Here is a 17779-nt window from a genome sequence, read left to right on the forward strand (position 1 = left end):
AGAGGAAAGAATGAAGGAATGAAAGACAGAAGAGGGAGTGTAAAGTTACCCGTAGGCAGAAGGAAGAGAAAAGAACGAAGGAAAAAAAGACAGAAGAAGATGGAAGGAAACAAGGATGGAGGAGAGGACAGGGCAGACACCCGAGAGCAGCACTACATTGAGTGACTGGATGGTGGGTGCCCCCACCTACCTACCTAAAAAATAAATAAATAAAATAATCCATCCATCATCTAATCCTGTGTTGCCCCATGAGGAGCATAGAAGCCCGGGGCTAAGCAAGTTATTCACATTAAGATGAGTGACCAGCCTCACTCATCCCTGAGTGGCACTACGTGAGCAATAAACCCCAATCACCCCTTGGATATAAACCTGCACCGGCTCAAACCGATTGGAGTGCCGTATTTACCCACTAAACCACCAGGCGCCATAGTCTGGTTATATGGTTACCACCCAGCATAGTAAATGGTTTCCTGGTGTACAGGAAACCATTTGGCTTGACACTCAGTGTAGAGTCACCCACAGGCAGAAGGAAGGGGAAAGAATGAAGAAAAGACAGACAGAAGAGGGAGTGTAAAGTCACCCGTAGGCAGAAGGAAATGGAAAGAATGAAGGAAAGAGAGAAGGGAAAGGAAGGATGAGAGGAAAGGGAAGACACCCAAAGCAGCACTACATCAAGTGAGTGGACGGTGAGCATCCCCACCTACACGCCTTTATTACATCATGATAAGTGTAGGGGCCAAGGGATGGGATATTGAGTTCAGGCATTTAAGGCAAGTAATCAATTACTGGCGTTCACCTTTGAATGAAATTATGTGAGCAACAAACCCCAACCATCCCTTCAGATGTAAATCCTTAAAGGCCACATCTAACTGAAGTTCCTTCCTCAATTACACCACCAGGTGGAGTAAAACAAAGGGTAAGGTGGACATGGTCAAGCAGACTGGGCAATACAGAAACTCATTATTGTACGAGTTATGCTGCCGTTATCGACATTCATTTTTTATGTTAATCCTTTCAGTCTGATGTAGTTTTTCATTTTACTGAGACTAACAGATGATTTTATACAGTACATAATTGAGGCGTCTAGAACCAAAGGGGCATCGGCGCCAAAATGTACTTTTGAGTTATGACGCTTTAAAGTTGTGTTTATGGCAACGTCATAACCAGAAGGCAATAAACAGACCTTTTATACATCTAAATGATCATCAGCGCCTATGCTCTACATGTACAGCCAAAAAAACAAAACAGTAATAACCGTAACCACAAAATAGGCAGTAAACCAAACCCCCAATTTATAAATGGGCATGATAACATATTGTAGGGATTTAAAAACATGGCAGAAAAAACATCAACGAATGTATTAATGTACAAAAATTTATTAACTGAAGATTCCAGTTCACTTAATATTAATAAACGAATGATTATTACTGTAATTTCACGTTTTTGACAACTAAATCTGAAATCAATGCAGTTATTATTTTTCCTCTACCATAATAGATTGAAATAATAACACTAAAAAAAAAAAGTAGTGTAGTGCTTAAGTAAATTGAGAAGGGGTAGTGGGGGGTTAAATGGTGGGGTCGTCATCTAGGAGAACAACATCCAACTCTGCCTCCTCGGTGCCACGCCCCCTCCCGCTGTCTCCCCTCACCACTCTCTTTTCCTCTTCCTTTCTACCTTTTTCCACTTCTCCACACACTTCTGACACTTACGAGAGGTTATAGGCACCACCTCCTCACTGTAACTATGTGATGAACTCATCTTGTCACCCCCCCTTCAACCCCAATAACAACAGCTCATCTTGTCACCAATAATCTACGATAAATGGGGTAAAAATCCAATACGTAATAATTAGACACCTCAGTTAATACGGGAGGGAAGTCTCACCAGCACACCGGGCGGGCCACATGCTTGCTGATTGGCTGCTCTGGGGGAGTGGCAGAGAGTGAGAATGCTAATTGGTTTGGGCTGTGTGGCTTAGATGCCTGCCTGCTCTGATTTGTTCGCCCGGCAGCATGGACAAAACCACGTGACTTTGAGCCCCTCTACCACTGTCCAGAAGGCCGAATCTTGTATGGCAACCAGTGCTGTCACTGAGAAGAGGGTTAAGCCTGTTGTCTCCCCTACCTAACTCAAAACCAGTATATTGGTGGGGATGCCCCTTTGGCTCTAGACGCCTCATATTAAGGAGGACTTCTAATTGCTGATGGGGCTAATGAAGGCCTTATCTAATCCCTCCAGTTTAAGATATTTCTCCTAAGCCAAATAAAAGCCTCTGAAAGTACTGTATCATGAATATATACAGTGAAAAATTCATCATTGGAGTCAAATGACCAGGTCCATGATTAAATAATAAATCAGAAGGAAAAAGAAAATTCCACCAGTACCTATAAACCTGCTTTGCTCGTTTCCCTCAATGTACAGTAGTGGTGACATATTTTATTGCTTTATTTTTACTACTATTTACTACCTTAAATGTCAGGACCAACTTGCCTAGCCCTGGACTACTATGCTCCTCATGGGGCAATGTTGGATTGGATGATGGATAGATGGATGACTACTTATTTAACTTAGGACAGATCTCCAGTAGTGAAGAGATTAATTAAGGCTGTAGTTAACCCTTCCAGTTCAATAAGTCTCTTAATCACCTATTTTATTCAACTTATGACAGGCTTCAAATTAAGGCAACATTTAATATCACCAGTCCTAAAACTCTCTCCAAAGCAGGAAAATGGTAGCAGAATAAAAAAAAGACCACTGTATTAAAGGAGTTAAATCTTAAACCTTAATATTACGTCGCAGTGGGACGAGGCTTGAGAATGAGCTTGCCAGTGTCATCACAGGACATGTTGAAGTCAACCAGGACAGCTCTAGTCCTTGATGTGATGATGGATGGAGACACCACTTTCTTGTGGATGCCCATGATGAAGAGCAAAACTGGAAAATAGGGAATTTTTATTGTTTTTGTTGTTATGACCCCAGTCTCATCTGAATGTGAACTCAATCGACTTTAGGAAGAAAGCTGTCCTTTTCCTGCAGTCTACTATCTCCATTTCATGGGATAGGGAGCTGAAGGGCTTTTGTATAACTGGGCTGCAGAGCCACCTAGTTTTATCAGTGGTGCTACTGTGAAGGCATTCCTTTCCAGTGCCAAAAATATTTATAGGACACCACAATACACATTCTCACCTCATGCATCTTACTCTCACATGACAGACAACCCTTCCACATAACCTCAGCAAAAGATCACAATCTGAAGTGCCCATTTCCCTGTAGTCCACCAAGTTCACGTCCATAAGAGCCAGGGGCAACAACAATATGGCACAGCACAATACAGTATAATATACTGTTCATTGTTTAGATAAAAAAGGCTCTTATTGTCTTCAATTCATTAATGCTGTTACTAAATTCATTAATGCTGTTATTAAATTATATTGTTCGTTTTAACAGCTCCCTAATTAGGGTCGGTGAAGGCTGTATCTCATGCCTCCAGTTTGAAATCTTCTAAACTGAATAACATCATCTGGAGATGACACGGATGAAATAAGTTACTGGACTGCACTGGATCAAGTGGGGACTGGCCACAATCCAGAAACTGGACAACACGAATAACTTACTAAGGGCAAGGGCAGCAAATGTGAAGAACAGGTGATTGAGGAGTGACTGGAAGAAAGTTGCATCCTGTGTGAGAGGGTCGGTTAGCCACAGGTACGCCCCAAACGCTGTACTAGCTGCTACCATCACCAACACCACTGCAATAAAGAAAGACTGACTACTCTTTTTACTCTAATTTGACCAATAACTGCCATCTCTCCATCTTGAATGTTTGTTGTAATAATACATTGGCATTAGAATATAATGCAAGTCACAAAGAAGTGTTAAGAAAAGGATGCAGATCCACAACATCATTTTTTTCTGCCATTTAAGTTCATGAATCAATAACACCACTGCCATGGATAGGAACAAACTAGTGACATGGGGAGGTGTGTGATTTGTAGAAGGACTGCAAAGCCTCACAAGACAGGCTGCTAAGCATATGCTCAAGAGTTGGAAGGGGGGTGGGGGAGTCAGTCTGCCTATAATGTGCACTCACAAAATATTGTTCACCTATAATGCGCACTCTCAAAATGTCAAGCGCCTATCATCACCATCATCATCATCATCCGGACCTCCTTTCCCATCCTAGGGCTGGGTGAGGAGTAGCAATGTCCAGATAGCCCAAGTTTGTCCAATCCAATGGATCACGCTTCCATTCGCTCAACATTCAAGCCCCCAGAATCCTGGCTCTATCTGATACGCCAAAAGCATTTCACCACATTCTGTATATTCACATACACTGTCACGTTAAAAAGGGGTGCCAAATCCCTGACAATCCTTCTCACAACATTCATCCAAGTAGCTCCATTTCTTGTCGGTCCCCATGCCTCATCAACTTCCATACCCTTTCCCTCAAACACTCATCCACCATATCCCTCCATCTTCTCCTTGGCCTACCTCGCCTCCTCCCTCCTTCAAATCTGCTCAGATATACCTTTTTCACCACTCTATTGTGATCCATTCTCTCCACACGACCATACCAGCTTAGTACACTCTCTCCAATTCTGATGTCCCTGGACTTCCTCACTCCACATCTTTCATGAATCACATTGTTTCGTATCCTATCCACTCTCTGTACTCCACGTACATTTCTCACCAGTCCCATCACCGCTGCTCTCTCTCTTGACATTTCATCTTCATGTCACACCATAGTTTCATATCCATATGTTAAAGCTGGCACTAACACTCTTTCATGTAAACTTCGTGCAGCTGCAAAACTCAAACCTCTGTTTCTTATCAAGGCCTTCAGTGCACCAGCTACTTGCCTTCCTTGTGTCACTCTACTTTCCACTTCTTTTGCACATTTTCCTCTTTTTTTTTTATCACTGTACCTAGGTTTTTGAACTCTCTCACCAATTCCAGCCTCTCTCCATTCTAATATACCCATCTACTGCAGCCTTTCCATAACCTGCTCCAGATGCTTCTGTTACCATCCTGACATAGCATTCCACACCTTGCGAGTGACATAGTACACTCAATCCTCGCAAACCGCGGCAATTTGGGTCTGGACCACTGCCGCGGTTTACAAAATCCGCGGTTTATAAATAATAACTCTTGCGTGAAAAATGAATTAGGGTCTGGACTTTGGCCAACCACCCCCCAAAGCACCCTACCTACGCCTATTTAGGCACCATCAAACACAAACATACAAATTTAGGAATATTCAGTGCATGTATTTAATAGAAATAAGCAATGTTAAGGGATCTCACCTTAATCCTATGACGATATTGCTTAAGTGAATGAAGTGGGGTGGTGTTGGGAAGAACTTAGAACCTCTCAGCATGAGGTGGGGGTGCTCCCTCATGCTGTTCTCCCTTCTCCAGCTCCTCTGCCTCCCTCAGGAAGCCCTCAAAGTCTGCCTCAGAGATGACTGATGCTTGATGATGATGGTTATTGGGTCGCGGTTATCAAATTGAATGCCACGGTTTACAATTCTTCTCGGAAAAGGCCCACTTCGGTGCCTAAATCCGCGATTTTCGTGACTTAACAGCGGTTTAAGGGTGCCGGCAGTTTGACAGCCACTTTGCCGCGGTTTACGAATCCGTAGTTTATAAACACGCGGTTTACGAGGATTAAGTATATCTAGATAATAAAGGGCTCCTCACTGATCTTACTGAGCTCTTCATCAGACAAGTGCATCATCATTGGTGGTTCCGTTATGCACTCCTCAACTGATAGAAGTAAATCCTTCAAATTGCTTGCACTTCAATTTGTCTTTGGTGGCCTAAATTCTCTGATACATTGTTGTGTATGGTTATGGGCTCGTTGAATGTTTAGATTCTGTCTACGGCCAATTTCTGATTTGCCCGATCTATATCTGCTAGCAACGCCAATAAAACATTTTCAGGGTGAGCCCAAAAGACATTTCTTTGGATTACCTGTTAAGTACAGTCTCACTGGCAGATGGCAGTAATGCCGTAACTTGATTTGCTCCAGTAGATGTGCTGGGCCATCTGAACACTCCGGATGACACTTGATGCTGAACCACGAGTCCATGATGGCACACAACAAACATCTGCAAGTGAGTACAGTTCACCACTACTTTATTACGTTGCTATATATAGCTGACAAATTCTTCTGGCAGCTGCAAGCCATCTTGCATGTGACACTGACCCAGGCTTCTCCTGTAGGAGACCTTCATCCACGACACCAGACGTTACAGCTTTGATAATTTTATAGTAGTAGGTTTGATCACAACTCAATTCATTAAGGACAACATCTGGAAGAAGGGGGCCTTTAGCAATACTGTACACAGAATAACTGTAGAGAAAAGTGGCAAACTTTCACACTTAGCCAAAGCTTTCCCAATTAGACTTTTCCACTGTGCTGCACTTTTGGTTGGACCAATGAGTTTCTTGCACAAGTGGCGAAGTGGAAGTTTATTTAAATGCACAGTGCAGATGAACCACTGCAAAGGATGACCCAGGCAGCATTCTAGTTGGTGAATGGCTCCATTTTTCCATTCTGTGTTTGTGGCTGTTCTGTAGGCTCCCACCACAATTATCTGTAATATCCATTTCTTCAATCAAATTCTGAAGTGCTTCCGCAGTGGCAGTGCCAGTTCCTCGTTTCAGTGTCAGATGGTCTAGGGTCATTCCATCGTAAGGAACGTTGCATTTGGAAACAAGTTACTGAACTACAGTACTCTCAGTTATATTTGCAAAAGTAGCTATGCAATATAAACACATGGTTTTTGCAAGCTATATTACCAATAATTCACACTACATCATACCACAGTTGGACTGTTTACATGTTTTAACCCGTCACGTCCCGAGCTATTTCGCACCTCTGACATCCCCGAATCCTGAGGTATTTTCGAAAAAAATTTTTTTGGCTAAAACCTCCACTTTAGGTGAGAAACATTGAAAATTCGTAGAGAAATCGCTCAAATGAGGTTTAAAATAATCGATCCAGGTAGCAGTACCTCCTTACCTTACTGGGTTTTCTAGCAGGCTGGCACCAAAGAAAATGAGTTCTATGGGAGGGTAACTATTTCACACCACTCATAAACGGTATTTATTTATTTACTTGGTAAGAATTTATATGTAGTACGAGAGTATATTGGTTTTCAAACAGTAATATAGGCATTATAAGCATTGCTTCACTCACTAACTCATCACCATACCTGACCTTTTTTTTGCCACATTACCTGATCATCATTTCTGACTGTTTCTTCCTCTAATGCTATGTAAACTTTGTCCTCCACATTGTCATCGATTGGGGAATCACTCTGGCCCTGAATGTCTTTATTGGCCAGGTCACTGGTAACAGGTGAATTGCCGAGACAATGGTATGCAGGGGCGGGGGAGGTTATGCGGTGTAAGGCATTGTCCCTGCTTGGCATCTTGTAGAGGAATAGAGGAAGATGTCCCGTGTATACGTACGAAAAATCACGCGCGAAAATTGAAAATTGTGCAAATTATGAACCTTGCACTTGCGCAACATACCAGTATGTCGTCGGGACTGGCAAATGCAAAATGTTGCAACGTACCCATACGTCGACGGGACGCCTCGGGTTAATTTGGATTTTATTTAGATTTTCAAAAGTTGTGTGGGGAACATTACTGCTATGCTATCCCCTCTTGTCTGAATAAGCAATTTCAATAAGCCTGTAATTTGACTGGTTCTATCAAGGAATGATTCATATCAATACCTGTAATCTATCAACAGATAAGGATCATAACCATACCCAGCAAATTTGATTATTCCTAACAACTGCTGCACCATTAACGAATATGTGACCGTCAGAAATGTTACCAGAAAAGTGATAAGCATTACTCGTGCAGTTCTTATTGAAATATGATTATACTGTACAATCAACTCTTATTACGTTTACAGTAACTGTATCACAAACATACACAAAACCTGTACTGATGTGAAATTTACTTAATAAACTTTACATAATAAACTAACCAGGAAATGGTTGGTGGAGGTGCTCACCATCCACTCACTCGATGTGGTGCTGCTCTCAGGTGCCTGCCCTTTCCTCTCATTCTTCCTGTTTTCTATGCTTCCTCTTCTGTCTTTCCTTCCTTCATTCTTTCCCATTCCTTCTTTCTATGGGCGACTCTACACTAAGCGACAAGCCAAACGGTTTCCTGAACAGCATTAAACCATTTACTATGCTGGGTGGTAACCATATAACCAAATAATGGTGCCTGGTAGTTTCGTGGGCAATTAAGGCACTCCAGTCGGATTGAGCCAACGCAGGTTTATATCCAAGCGGTGGTTGAGGTTTACTGTTCACGTCATGCTACTCTGGGCTAAATGAGGCTGGCCACTCTCATCTTAAATGTCAGGACCAACTTGCCTAGCTCCGGGCTAGTATGCTTCTCATGGGGCAACACTGGATTATATGGTGAATGAATGAATGAATGAAATAACCAGGAGACAATTCTTGTTTACATGACATCAGCAATATAACATCAACACAGACTAGTTGATTGAGGAGCGAAAAGTCACCCCTTTTACTGTAAGTACCATTTTTGATAACTGAGGAGTTGGCAAAGCCTGCACAACCATGCCCTTTGCTATCTCATCTCTGTCTGGGTTGTCAGGGAATTGAAACTGAGCATGGCCCCAAGCTGCTGATGCCCCTCTTTCTAAAGTAATTAACTTTGATTATCCCCACTTCAGGCACTGACTCAATGACTGCAGTTCATAATGTTTAGACAACTTCTTGGTTGTATAATGAACCAGTACAGTCATGAACACTAATACGGGGACAGGGTAGTCTGCCACCAGAAGGCAGGTTAATAGCACACGTCCACCCCCCAACTCCCCCCCTCCTTACCCCCACAAAACCACCGATTTGCTAGGCTAATTGATCGGAGATCTGAAGCTTTGTTCTCTCTCATGTCTTGCCGCATGTAATATTGGTATAATTTATTCTACTACTGGGTGTATTATTATGCATATACATCAACCTTCTGTTCAGTAAGAAGTAATTATATTGAGGTTTTAGCAGATTTCAACAGAATGACCCCGCTGTATTGAATTTTATTCCAAATATTTATTCGTCTTCTAAACGATATACAGTAGAACCTCTCTCATTCGGACTATATGGGGGGAGGGGTTGTCCGAATTAGCAGATTGTCCGGACCATCAGGATAATCTCCAGTTCATACCAAAAACTATCTACATATGGTATGTTTGTTAATTATTGACATATGTGGCATATGTCAACCCTACGTAACTGCAAAAGATGAAAGGCTACTAAAATAACCAAACTAATCATGTGTGATAGTTTTGTATCGCATAATTTACAGGTAAGGTCATGACAAGAAACCAGCCTACATTTTAAATTGTAGTAAGTGACTAAGGCCAAAGTAGTCAAAAAAATAAATTAATTAATTAACAGTAATATCTGGAATAAAAATAACACTTATGTAGGCAAAAAAATACATTGTCATCTTTGACATATTGATAACGCCCATATGGGCAAGAAGCTAATGTTTGATGTACAAGTAAAGCACATTTAAGTACAAAAAATAACGTACAGTAATCATTAAACACTGCAGAATATTCTGACCCATTTTTGTGTAAGTAAACTCCTCCTTTTAACACCTTTATTCATTGCAGAAGCTACACTTGCATTAAGGGGCATGGTAAGGAGGATTAACTTTTGAAATACAGCATAAAAATATAAATGGTTGGTGAACTTGTTGATGGAACGAATGCCAGCATATGTTTAAACATGTTTAAACAGGCGCCCATGTTGCGACCTAGAGTGATCCGAGACTAAACGAATGACGATCGCTTTCCGTGCCAATACTGAAAATGACTTTAGAATTACTTTCAACATATTTTTGGAGCTTATTATTTTTAAATTTTGTCCGAATGAACAGAAATCCGGATTAAAGGGGTCCGGACCAAAGAGGTTCTACTGTATTAAAATCTACGTAACAGCGACTAGCTATATGACTACTAGCCCCTTAAAGTCCCACTCCTGCCATGTCATGGGGGGAGCCACATATCCACCCATCCACCTGCTCACTCAACCCATCCAACACTCAACCTTCCGAGCTACCTGCACGACTCACCAAGCACACCGCTCTTGGCCATCAACCCTGTCCACCCACGAATACCACCCACCAAGCTCATCTAACATTGTCATCCAACATACCTACCCACTTACCTACCCACCCTGAACCCACCCGCCCACCCACGCAGAGCACCCTGGCCACACTTCGTCTTCTTAGTCACCCTGGCAACCTACCGTGTCACCACACACCCTGGCGACCCATCTTGCCCACCAACATGGTCACCCCCCCACCCACCCACAAATGCCACCCACCAGGCTCACCCAACAATGCCATCCATCGCATCAACCCACCCAGCCCTACCACCACACCCACCCATCTCTCCCTGAATTGAGTGTAACTGCAGTGATTTAATGTTTAAAGCTGCACATGAGAAACATTACAACTTTTTCCGGCAATGTTCCTCACGCTATGCATGTTACTTGTGCAATGGAGCATATGGCTTACCATTGACTCTTACAAGATATAACAAGGCTACATTAGTAAGGTTATACCTAAAATGGGTAAAGGCTAGGCCCACCGCTTAAAACTGTGGTTTTGCCAGTCAGGAAGGCCATCCATGGCAGCAAAACTAAATGGCTCAACCAACTATGATGACTATTCCACTCATGGAAATGGCCCCCAGTCCCCAGCAGCCTTTATGTAGGCAGGGGATGCTAAGAATCACCAGGTATACTGATCATGCTAGAAGAGGAGGTGCGTTGCGGGTGTGCACAGTAAATGTTGGAATGATGGTAGGAAGAAGTGGAGAGGTGCTGATGTTAGGAAGGAGAGCAGTTGACTTGTGCTGCATACACGAGGTGCAGTATAAGGGAAAAGGATGCAGAATGTCTGGTGGGGGTACGGAGAGGTACAAGTTCTGGTGGTCAGGGGAGAAGGAAGGAACCGGAGGTGTGGGAATGTTGGTGAGGGAGGAGTTAGTCAAGGATGTGACAGAAATGGAGAGAATGTCTCCAAGTTAATGGAAAGAATGTCTCCAAGGTTGATGAAGGTTAAGACTGTAGTGGTGGGAAAGGTCTGGCATATTTTTTCTGCATATGTGTCACAGACTGGTAGACCAGATGACGAAAAAGATGCATTCTGGGGAAAACCTGATGATGCAGCATGAGTACCAGACTATGAGGTAATGATCAATGCTGGAGACTTGAATGGACACATTGGTACTGATCGGAGAGAGTATGAGGAGGCTTTGGCTTTGGAGAGAGAAACAGAGAGGGAGAAAGGATATTGGAGTTCTGCCAGGGTAAGGATTTGAAAATTATAAACACAATGTTCAAAAAGGAAAGAGAGAAGTTGATAACTTACAAAAGTGGAGGAGTAGAAACTCAAACTGATTTTATGCCGATGAGAAAGGAGCAAGATATTAAAGTGAAAGATTGTAAAGTTATACCAGGTGAAGCATGTCTACCATAATATAGACTCTTAGCTATGGATTTGAGAGTGGAAAATATGAAAGGAAGAAAGAAAAGGAAGGGTGATAAAAGAGTACAGGAATTGAAACTGAAGGATGTGGAGATAAGACAACAATTTTAAGAGAATTTTAAGAGAAGAAATGAGAGACAGAGAGGTGATTGGAAACACTTCAGGGATGATATAATAGAGGCTGCGAGGGAAGTCTGAGGAGAAACAACAGGTCACAGGAAAAAAGAAGAGAGACGTGGTGGTGGTGTGCGGAGGTGAAGCAGGCGATGAGAAGAAAAGAGCATTTAAAGTATGGCAGAGAACTAGAAGGGGAGAAGACAGAAGAGAATACAATGAAAAGAAAAGACAGGCAAAGAGAGAAGTGGTCAGAGCAAAAAGGGTGGCCTGGGAAAGTAGAAGTGGAGATCTGGAGAGTGCACAAGGATGGACAAAAATGTTTAAACTGCAAGACAGATGAAGAAGGAGAGGAAAGATGTCATGGGAGCTAAATTTGTAAAGGATGAAAATGGGGAAATACAAACCAACGAGGCACAAATAATGGAAAGGTAGAAGAGGTATTTTGAGGAACTGTTAAATGAAGAAAATAATTATGAGACAGAAGAGATGGGAAAAGTTGAAGGGCCAGTTGCAGTGATAACAGAAGTTGAAGCAGAGATAGTCTTAAAAGAAATGAAGACCGGAAAAGCTCCAGGCCCAACAGGTATAACAGCTGATCTGATAAAAAAAAGGGCTGGAAGTACTGGTGTAAAGGAATTGACAAGGATATTTAATAACATCATAGCAGGAGGATTGCCACTTGAGGACTGAAGAGATAGCTGGACAACACCAATTTATAAAGGCAAAGGAGATGCCCTTCCATGTGGAAAGTACCAAGGGGTCAGACTGTTGGAGTATGGAATGAAGATATTCGAAAAGGTGCTGGAAGGAAGGCTGAAGCAGACAGTGAAGATAGATAACCGACAGTTTGGATTTTGTGCAGGTAAATCCATAATAGCTGTAATATTCATCATGAGACAGTTGCAAGAAAAGTTTCAACAAAGGAGGAAATACTTGTACCATGTGTTTGTGGACCTGGAAACAGCTTTTGATAGAGTACCAAGGAGAGTTATGGAGTGGGCCTTCAGAAGACAGAATGTGCCTGAGAGACTCACTGCAGCTGTCATGTCTCTCTATATTGATACAAGATCAAATGTCAAGACAATAGCAGGAACATCAGGAAATTTTGGAATGGGAGTTGGGGTACATCAAGGTTCAGCACTCAGTCCACTGCTGTTCAACATAGTAATGGAGGAGGCAACACTGGAATGTAGGGAGGAAGGCCCATGGGAACTGCTGTATGCTGATGACCTAGTGCTGACAGCAGAGACTAAGGAAGAAATGGTGGAAATGTTTCATAGTTAGAAAAATGGACTGGAGAAGAGGGGAATTAAAATAAATATGGATAAGACAAAGGTAATGGTGACAGGCAAGGAACCAGTAGAAAGAATTCAGTCAGGAAAATGGCCATGTGGATGCTGCGGCAGAGGAGAAGGAGTGAACTCAGTGTTGTGCACGGAGTGTAATAAGTGGTGCCATAGAAGGTGTTCAGGTCTGCAGAATTTGAGAGTAGTGCAAAATTTCTGCTGCCCAGCCAGCATAAGAAGAGAGGCAGAGGGAGATGAAGCAGAGGATGAGTTAGAGGTGACTGGGGGCACACTACAGGAAGTGCAGCAGTTCTGCTATCTAGATGTACTGGACTGTGAAGCAAGGGTGGAGAGATCAGTTAGAACAAGAGTGGCGTCAGCATGGTTAAAGTGGAAGGAACCAGCTGGCCTAATGGTCAACAAATGTATACCACTGAGACTATCTATCTATCTATCTATTGCCAGATGCCTCAATCCCGTTCGGGGTATCCACAAGCAAATCGCCTCCATGTCGCCCTGTCCCCCGCCATTTCACTGCCCCGCTCCCAACTCACACCCCCCTCTCTCATATACCTCTCCACCCCATCCCTCCATCTCATCCTCGGCCTCCCCCTCCCTCTTCCCCCCTCCACCTCACTCACATACACTCTCTTCGTCAGTCTTTCACCCTCCATCCTCTCCACATGGCCAAACCACCTCAGTGTATTCCTCCTAACGCTTCCTATCACATCCACATCCACACCACAATGCTCCTTTATATCCTCATTTGTCAGCCTGTCTCTCCATGTGACTCCACAGGCTCCTCTTAAATAACTTATTTCCACTGCTCTCACTCTTGACTTGTGTCCTTCCAGCAACGTCCAAGCTTCACTTCCATACATTAGAGTTGGTATCACAATACTGTCATGTAGTAACTTTTTCACTTCCATGCTCAATTCCCTGCTTCTTATCACTGCTTTCAAGGAACCAGCAACCTTTCTTCCCTGCTGTACCCATTCAAGCACTTCACCCTCCAAACCTTACTCATCACACTACCCAAGTACTTAAACGTACTCACATTTTCCAATTCCTCATCATCCAACCTCGCTGTACATTCACTGACTTCACCTCTCTCAAATACCATCACTTTACTCTCCCCTACATTCACCTTTAGATTCCGTTTCTTACACACTCTCCCAAACTCATCCACCAAGCCTTGCAGCTCTCCTTCGTCTTCACTCAACAACACAGTATCATCTGCAAACAACAGTACAGGGAATTTCCAAACACTACCCTCTCTCACCAGGGTCACTCCAACATCCACTACCCTACCTTGTACCTCTTTTATTACCCCATCCATGTACAGATTGAACAACCATGGAGACATGACACATCCCTGTTTCAACCCAACCTTCAAAGAGAAAAATTCACTCAGTTCACCATCCACACGCACTGCAGCCTTAGCACCATCATACATACTCTTCACAGAATTCAACAACATCCCATCTACTCCATATATTCTTAATACTTTCTACAATCCATGTCTATCCACCCTGTCATATGCTTTCTCCAAATCCATGAAAGCCGCATACAACTTCTTTCCCTTCTCTAGAAACTTTTCTACTAAAGATCTAAGAATGAATATCTGATCTACACAACCTATTCCCTTCCTAAAGCCTCCCTGTTCTTCTCCAACTAATTCCTCTGTTCTTTCTCTAACTCTGTCAATAAGTATCCTACCATACACTTTTCCTATTATATTAAGAAGACAAATGCCCCTATGATTACCACACACTTCTTTTTCCCCTTTTCCTTTGTACAAGGGAATAATTATACCTGACTACCAATCCCCCGGGACTCTACCTTCCTCCCAGGCCCATCTGCACATTTTCCACATCCATTCTACTACTATCTCTCCCCCATGCTTCAGCATTTCACCACACACTCCATCAATTCCTGGAGCTTTCTTCATTGCTTCCACAACTTCTATCCTACTGATTTCTTCCTGTCTTACCTCCCTCCTTCTCGCAGCCATTCCCCAGCCATTTATACTCACATTACTTCCATCCTCTACGTTCAACAATTCCTTAAAGTGTTCTCTCCATCTGCTCACTTTTTCTCCCTTCTCCACTAGTAATCTACCATTTTTATCTTTCACTCCCCTGCTAACTTCACTTTCACCCTGTCTTACTCTTTTCATCTCTTTCCAGAACATTTTCTTACAGTCCCTCCACTTTACACTCAAGTTCCTTCCAAATTCCTCATCCGCTCTCTTCTTACTCTCTCCCACTAAGCTTTTCACCTCTCTCTTTCTTTCTACGTATAACTCTCTCTTCCGCCTCTCAACTTCTTCCACGCCCCTGTTTCTCATCCACTCATTGTATGCTTTCTTCTTTTGTGCCACAGCCTGTCTCACCTCCTTATTCCACCACGCTGTTCCTTGCACACCCCTCTGTCTTCTCTTCATCCCACACACCACCTCACATGCTGCACATATTTCTTTTGTGAATATCCTGCACACACCTTCCACATCCCCCATCTGCTCCAATTCATATTTGCCCAATCGTTCCTCCACCTCTCTCTTATACTCTGCCTTTTTCACATCCTCTTGTAACCTTTCCACTCTCCTTACAAATACTCCTTCTAACCGTGCTTACCTTCTATTTCTCCATCTTAATTGGATCTTGATTCTGGCCACCACCAAGCAGTGGTCAGAAAGTCCACTCCCCCAACCTCTATAAACTCTTGCATCCATTACACATTTTTGCATCCTTTCAACCACACACACATAATCATTGCCTTCCTTTCATTCAGTTCACCACCCACCCTTCTCATCACTCGCCATGTATACCTGTGGATCATTTTGTGCCTGAAGAGGGTATTGGCTATCACCAACCCCCTCCCAGCACAAATGTCCACTTATGTACTGCCATTCTTATCTATCTCAGAAGGCACACCCCACTCACCAACTATTCCATCCACCTTCACATTCCCTACTTTACCATTCATATCACCGATCAAAAACATTCTCTCATTCCTTCCAAACATTTCCACTGAGGCACAGAAGTAAAATATATGAGGCCTACATTAGACCAGTATTAATATATGGTGCTGAAACATGGGCTTTGACAGATACACTGATGAATGTTTTGAGGAATACTGATCGTAGAATGTTAAGAAATGTGGCGGGAGTGAGATGAGAGGACAGAGCTTTGAGTGGGGAGGTAGCCAGAAGATGCGGGGTGAAGGATCTCGATATCATCTTGAAGCAGAGGTGGGTTGGATGGTATGGTCACGTGAGGAGGAGTGAAGAAGGGAGCTGCGTGAGAATAGTAGAGGAACTGGAGGTGATGGGACGTCATCTGCCAGGAAGACCTAAGAAGACCTGGAAAAGAGTTATAATGCAAGATATAGAAACACTGGGTATTGGAGAAGGTTTAATCCAGGACAGGAAGCAGTGGAGAAAAGCCATCACACGTCCAACCCCAGTTTCAATATGGGAACTGAAGGACGAAAAATGAAGATAATGATGATGATGACATTAGTAAGGGACTAGGATGCCTATTTACAATAAAAAGCCGTGTTAATTTTCCCCAATTCGTAGACTGCGTAAGGGAAAATGTTAAAAAAATGTCACACACATTACTCCTGAAGTACTTCCACTTCAAGGTTGTGCCATAGTCTGACTGCAAAATATATGTAAGGAATTGTGTTGACATTTAGAACTCAAACAGATGCTATTTTAATAAAAGCCAATGACGGCATTCCAAACAAATACATACTCAGGTGATAAGGTGATAAGGAAATCGTTGATTTCAGCATGAATATTTCTTCAGTGACATGGTGCGATATTTTTAAATGACCCGCTCTCAGAAGAGTGTTTATAAACTTTTTCTGTTCTGATTCATAGAATTCAATCTTTAAGCTTTAAAATGATACATAATTTATACATTATTCACCAATTCTGAGATTGAAACTAACAGTTGACATCTGCATGGAATGACCCTCTAGAGAGAAGGCTGCAGGTTCTCCGACTAGCACATAGTGGTCTTCAATATCCTTTGTCCCATACCACTTGTTCCCCTTTTTCTCCTTGATTAATGCCATGTCTCTCCATCCATCAAAAAACATATTTCCTCATCCAGGTAGGTTCCAGTTTCCCTTAGATCCCTCCTTACCTTCTGTCACGCTCTCCGTACTTTGTGATGATCGATCACATTTCTATGATCTCCAGAACTAATGATGCCATAGTCAACTAATGTAGTGGTACAGATAGCGCAATATCGATCTGCTTCCGAATCTAAAGTGGGAATTTGTGTACTATTCCTGTCTCTCTGAAAGACAGTATTGCCCATCCACCCATCTTCAAAATTTTCTTCACTTGAGGCTGATTCTGCTGGAGTTAATTCAGTCACATTGGCAGAGGATGCTACCTCTCTGCTTTTCCTTTTTCTCTCTGCTCTTCTTGTCTTTCTTGCATCTGATCCTCTCTTGCCTTCCTTCTCTTCATGATGTTGGTCAACTCCCAATCTACTCCACCGATATGCATATTGCAAGTGGTTCGCTGGTCGATTAGAAAGGCATCCTCTCGTTGTGGAGCTTTCATCTATTCACAGCGACACGCAGACAGATCATCATATTGGCATGCAGCTATATCAAACAAATTAAGTTTTTCAACAAAATTCTTGGTTTTTGCAGTCTGCATGCCTTGGTTCAATCCACATGAGCCTTCTTCCATCAAACAACGGAGCTTCTTATTCACATTTTTGATCGACTGTGTTGGAATGTTTGCATGACTCCAAAGGCCAGACGTGTTTGGGCTAAGTCTGGAACAAC

General features: G+C 42.7%; 1 protein-coding gene across 1 annotated transcript in view; it reads right to left on the reverse strand.

Annotated features, from left to right (window-relative positions):
* Positions 1-2415: 2415 nt before the first annotated feature.
* Positions 2416-17779, reverse strand: part of Cnep1r2 (CTD nuclear envelope phosphatase 1 regulatory subunit 2) — a 53700-nt gene continuing 38336 nt past the window's right edge. Inside the window, exons 4-5 of the mRNA XM_080270037.1 lie at positions 3618-3752; positions 2416-2937 (exon numbers count right to left, since the gene is read on the reverse strand). Of these exons, the coding sequence (XP_080126163.1) occupies positions 2792-2937; positions 3618-3752 (281 nt within the window). The 3' untranslated portion in view covers positions 2416-2791. The remainder of the gene's footprint in view (positions 2938-3617; positions 3753-17779) is intronic.

Source organism: Coenobita brevimanus, chromosome 39 (genome assembly GCF_032717465.1).
Source record: "Coenobita brevimanus isolate Jiangsu-jjx chromosome 39, ASM3271746v2, whole genome shotgun sequence".
Lineage (NCBI taxonomy): Eukaryota > Metazoa > Arthropoda > Malacostraca > Decapoda > Coenobitidae > Coenobita > Coenobita brevimanus.